This window comes from Physeter macrocephalus, chromosome 18 (assembly GCF_002837175.3).
Source record: "Physeter macrocephalus isolate SW-GA chromosome 18, ASM283717v5, whole genome shotgun sequence".
NCBI classification, from domain to species: domain Eukaryota; kingdom Metazoa; phylum Chordata; class Mammalia; order Artiodactyla; family Physeteridae; genus Physeter; species Physeter macrocephalus.
In genome coordinates this window covers 77,389,500-77,394,846 of record NC_041231.1, presented here as the reverse complement: position 1 = coordinate 77,394,846, position 5,347 = coordinate 77,389,500, and the positions used below count along the sequence as shown (strand labels likewise).

The window sequence follows — 5,347 nt, the reverse complement described above, 5'->3', positions numbered from 1 at the left end:
GCCTCCTTGGATGCATTATTTTTATTCACTCCTCCCAATCATCTTACTGGTAATTGTTATCCTCATTTCACAGAGGAAGCATCTGAAACTCAGAAAGTTTCAGTAACTGGACCAAGGCTGCCCAGCTAGTGGGATTTGCACCTGGATTTGCTCTAATCCAGAGATTGACCCTTAAGAACCACCCCTGCTACGTCTCTTGGTAAAAGCCCACCAAGACCCTCCAAAGTAACAACTCCATCCCTTCCTCTTGCTCCAGGTTCCCGCCGGCATCCAGGACCCGCCTGTCTGAGAAACTCCCTGTCACGAGGCCATCACCAAGAGGCCACTTGTCCCTGTGTTGTCAGTCCCCAGCATGGAGGAAACCCAGATAACACCCTCACTGTCGGTCCCCAGCTGGTCCTCAGTCTCCACCCACGACCAGTCCTCCACTGCTGGCCAAGATTCGAGCACAGGCCCACAGCCCTCAAAGCCCTCTGTCATCCCACCCCCAGTGAAGTCCAAGGGCCCGAGTTCCGGGGCTGGGGTCCGTCGGATGCGCAGGATCATCGCTGAGGATGCTGAGTGGTCAGTGGCCACTGTGCCCCTCCTCACAGAACTCTGCATTCAGCACATTGTCAAGAACTTCCAGAGTGAGTCTGTCCCTGCCTCGGTCGGGAGAGAAGGCCAGGAGAGGGGCCCAGTGGGCGGGGACTGCCTGGAGGTGAGGCCTCAGAGCTGAGCCCTGGGGCAGCCCCTGCCCTCCCACACAGCATCCTCATCCCCACTCAGCACTTCCCTTCCCCCGTCCCCAGAGGCCAGGACAGTTTCTCTGGCCGTCCCCACTTCCAGGTCCCACCAGGCTCCCCCACACACGGTGCCCTCCATGCCTATGCCTGTTCCTCACCTTTCCCACTCTCTCCAACAAAGCCCAGCCCAAGCCATACCTACCTCCTCCTCCAGAAAGCCCTCCCTGATTGACCGTCCTCCACTCTCTCGGAGTCTTCCATGGCGTGTATAGGTTCTTGGTTTGTTCTGTACTTTAGCCTCTGTAAATGTTCATCCTTTTCAAAGATGAGTTGCCCACCTCTCTTACCAGATGGGGAGCTCTCTGAGGACAGGGCCATCATTTTGTCTACAGCACTTGTCACCACCAGACCTACAATATATTCATTTGACTTGTTTATAGTCTGCCTCTGCTCATAAGACGGAGCAGCTTCCTCTGTTTTGTTCACTCTTGTATCCTCAGCACTTAGAACAGTGTGTGGTGCATAGTAGGTGCTCAAAAAAACATTTTGTTTTGAAATGAATGAATCAAATCAAACTGGGAGCCTCTGAAGTCAGGGATTGACTTCTACCTTCAACCGGGAACAACCCAGAGTCAGGGGTGATGTCTCCCTCCTCAGATTGAGCCTCCCTGAGAATAAAGTCTGCCTCCTCTCTCAAACTGGGTTTCCCTAAAGACAGGGGGTCTTCGCTTTCCTGGGTGCCCCAAGACAGGCTCAGCTCAGTATCATGTGCAGCGTCCCCAGCACTGTGCCTCCTATTTCTGTTCCCAAAGACAACCCTATCCTGAAGCAGCTGCTCCCAGAGCATCAGAAGAAGGTCCTGAACCACCTGTCCCCCGACCTGCCGCTGGCTGTGACCGCCAACCTGATAGAGGATGAGAAGTACTGGCGCCGCTGCTGCACGCAACGCTGGCCCGTGTGCCACGTGGACGAGCACGGCGGCAGCTGGAAGCGCATGTTCTTCGAGCTGCACCTGGAGAACCTGCTGAGGCACTTCATCCCAAGCACCACGGACCCCGAGGTGATCCTCAACCTGCTGCCGCTCTGCAGGAACTACGTGCACACAATCCGCGTGGATCAGTTCCTTCCGCCCGTGCAGCTCCCGCCCCCACTTCGGGGCGGGGATCAGTCCGACTCCGGCAGGGAAGGAGAGATGGAGGAGCCGGCCACGGACCACTACCAACTGGGCGACCTGGTGGCTGGCCTGAGCCACCTGGAGGAGCTGGACCTGGTGTACGGGGTCAAGGACTGTGGCATGAACTTTGAGTGGAACCTCTTCCTCTTCACCTACCGCGACTGCCACTCCCTGGCGGCCACCGTCAAGGCATGCCACACCCTCAAGGTACCTCCTGCCATTCTCAGCATCTCTCTGGTTCCCTCTTCCCTTCCCTTCCTCTTGTATCCCCACCTTCTTCTCCTATTTCCTCCTCGCTCATTGACCAAGTGTCCTTTTTCTTTCCTTTTTTTTTTTTTTTTTTTTTTGGCCGCGTTGGGTCTTCGTCGCCGGGCGCGGGCTTTCTCTAGTTGCAGTGAGTGGGGGCTACTCTTCGTTGCGGTGCGTGGGCTTCTCATTGCGGTGGCCTTTTTGTTGCGGAGCACGGGCTCTAGGCGCACAGGTCTTCGTCGCTGGGCGCGGGCTTTCTCTAGTTGCAGTGAGTGGGGGCTACTCTTCGTTGCGGTGCGTGGGCTTCTCATTGCGGTGGCCTTTTTGTTGCGGAGCACGGGCTCTAGGCGCACAGGCTTCAATAGTTGCAGCACTGGGGCTCAGTAGTTGCGACACGCGGGCCCTAGAGTGCAGGCTCAGTAGTTGTGGCGCACGGGCTTTGTTGCTTCTCGGCATGTGGGATCTTCCTGGACCAGGGCTCAAACCCGTGTCCCCTGCATTGGCAGGTGGATTCTTAACCACTGCGCCACCAGGGAAGTCCCTGACCAAGTGTCCTTTTATGCACTCTGCACCAAGCTGGCTTCTGGGGATGCAGAGATGCACAAGGCACTGCCCTGCCCATTCACCAGCCATTTAGTCATCCAACACGCATCTGCACTCCAGGCCCTGTCCTAGGTGCTGAAGATTCAATCATGAGCACAATTATACCATTTGTGCCCTCCAGCTAACAGTCTGGTGGGGATAAAAGGCAGTAATCAGCAATCATATAAATGTAAAATTGCAACTCGAACAGAGTTGCCAGATTTACCAAATAAAAATGTAGGACATCCAGTTAAATTTGAATTTCAGATACACAACGAATATTTTTTTAGTTTAAGTATGTCCCAAATATTCTGGTTGCAAGAGGGAGAGCCTGCCAAGAAATCAGAGGTGGGAGAGAAGAAGGACACAGCACTGTGTCACAGAGCCAAGGGAGGGATGCTTTTCAAGAAGAGGGGTGAGCAGCAGGGAAGTGGAACGGAGCTGAGGACCGGATTTAGCAAACTTGGAGGTCACTGGGCGGAAGCTGTGTCAGTGGAGTGCCAGGAGCAGAGGCCAGATTGGAGTGGTTTATGGAGAGAGTGGGAAGTGAGGAAACAGAGTGACCATGATCAGCTTTTTCAAGAACTTGGCTGTGAATAGGGGAGAAAGGTAGAGCAGTAACAGATGAGGGGGTTAGGTTTTCTTAAGAAAAAAATTGCACGTGTTTAAAACCAATGTATAAAAACAAAAGTAAACAAATGGAACCTAATCAAACGTATAAGCTTTTGCACAGCAAAGGAAACCATAAACAAAATGAAAAGACAACCTACAGACTGGGAGAAAATATTTGCAAATGATGCAACCAACAAGGGCTTAATTTCCAAAATATACAAACAGCTCATACAACTTAATAACCAAAAAACAACCCAATCAAAAAATGGGCAGAAGACCTAAAAAGACATTTCTCCAAAGAAGACATACAGATGGCCAACGGACACATGAAAATATGCTCAACTTTGCTAATTATTAGAGAAATGAAATCAAAACTACAGTGAGGTATCACCTCACAGCAGTCAGCAAGGCCATCATTTAAAAGTCTACAAATAATAAATGCTGGAGAGGGTATGAAGAAAAGGGAACCCTCCTACATTCATTGCTGGTGGGAATGTAAATTGGTACAGCCACTGTGGAGAACAGTATGGAGGTTCCTTTAAAAACTAAAAATACAGGGCTTCCCTGGTGGCGCAGTGGTTGAGAGTCCGCCTGCCGATGCAGGGGACACGGGTTCGTGCCCTGGTCCAGGAAGATCCCACATGCCGTGGAGCAGCTGGGCCCGTGAGCTATGGCCGATGAGCCTGCGTGTCCGGATCCTGTGCTCCGCAATGGCAGAGGCCACAACAGTGAGAGGCCCGCGTAACGCAAAAAAAAAAAACTAAAAATACAGTTACCATATGATTCAGCAATCCCACTCTTGGGCATATATCCAGAGAAAACTCTAATTCGAAAAGATATATGCACCCCAGTGTTCACAGTTGCATTATCTACAGTAGCCAAGACATGGAAGCAACCTAAATGAATGAATAAAGATGTGGTATATATAAACAATGGAATACTACTTAGCCGTAAAAAAGAATAAAATAATGCCATTTGCAGCTACATGGATGGGCCTACAGATTATCATGCTAAGTGAAGTAAGTAAAAAAAAGACAAATACCATATGATATCACTTATATGTGGAATCTAAAATATGATACAAGATATTTACAAGACAGAAATAGACTCACAGACATTGAAAACAAACTTATGGTTACCAAAGGAGAAGGGGTGGGGGAGGGATAAATTAGGAGTTTGGGATTAACAGATACACACTATTATATATAAAATAGATAAGGTCCTACTGTATAGCTCAGGGAACTGTATTCAATATCCTGTAACAAACCATAATGGAAAAGAATATGAAAAAGAATCACTTTGCTGTACACCAGAAACTAACACAACATTGTAAATCAACTATACTTCAATACAATCATGAAAAGTTAAAAATAGAAAAAACAAAAGTAGAAAATGAAACCAATGTAAAGCTCCACCCAATTGCAAGAAAGGAGCTGAGTACAGGAGAGAGGCACAGGTTCATTGACCGAGGAAGGTTCCTGGGAAGACAGGAAGAACGGGGTCTAGGGATGAGGGAGGGCGGTTGGCTCCGGGCAGAGGGGAGAGTGGATGTGGTGGGTTGCAGTGGATTTATGTTTGGGATTAGGAAAAGGAGGGGTTCCTACTCCATGGCTGAGGAGACCCACCTCAGGCTGTAGGGTGAGGGGCTGGAGAAGGTTGAAATCGTTGTTGTTGTAGATTATGAGAGAGTATATTGTCCAGAGAAGCAGAGTTGAGTTGGCACTCAGCACTGAGGGCCTATTGGTGGTTCCAGTGATACCAGCCAGTCCTGTGATGTGACATTTTCCATCATGTCAGTTGCTTGGGCCCAGACATACAGAAAAGAGAGAGTGGGGTTGATCCACAGTTGGAGCTTTGCCAGATAGAGGCAATAAAAAAGAGGGACGGGGCTTCCCTGGTGGCGCGGTGCTTGCGAGTCCGCCTGCCGATGCAGGGGAATCGGGTTCGCGCCCCGGTCCGGGAGGATCCCACATGCCGCGGAGCGGCTGGGCCCGTGAGCCATGAC

At 50.5% G+C, this 5,347-nt stretch overlaps 1 protein-coding gene across 1 annotated transcript in view; it reads left to right on the top strand.

Moving 5' to 3' along the window:
* Positions 1-352: 352 nt before the first annotated feature.
* Positions 353-5,347, top strand: part of TCTE1 (t-complex-associated-testis-expressed 1) — an 8,210-nt gene continuing 3,215 nt past the window's right edge. Inside the window, exons 1-2 of the mRNA XM_007107621.2 lie at positions 353-629; positions 1,538-2,106. Of these exons, the coding sequence (XP_007107683.2) occupies positions 353-629; positions 1,538-2,106 (846 nt within the window). The remainder of the gene's footprint in view (positions 630-1,537; positions 2,107-5,347) is intronic.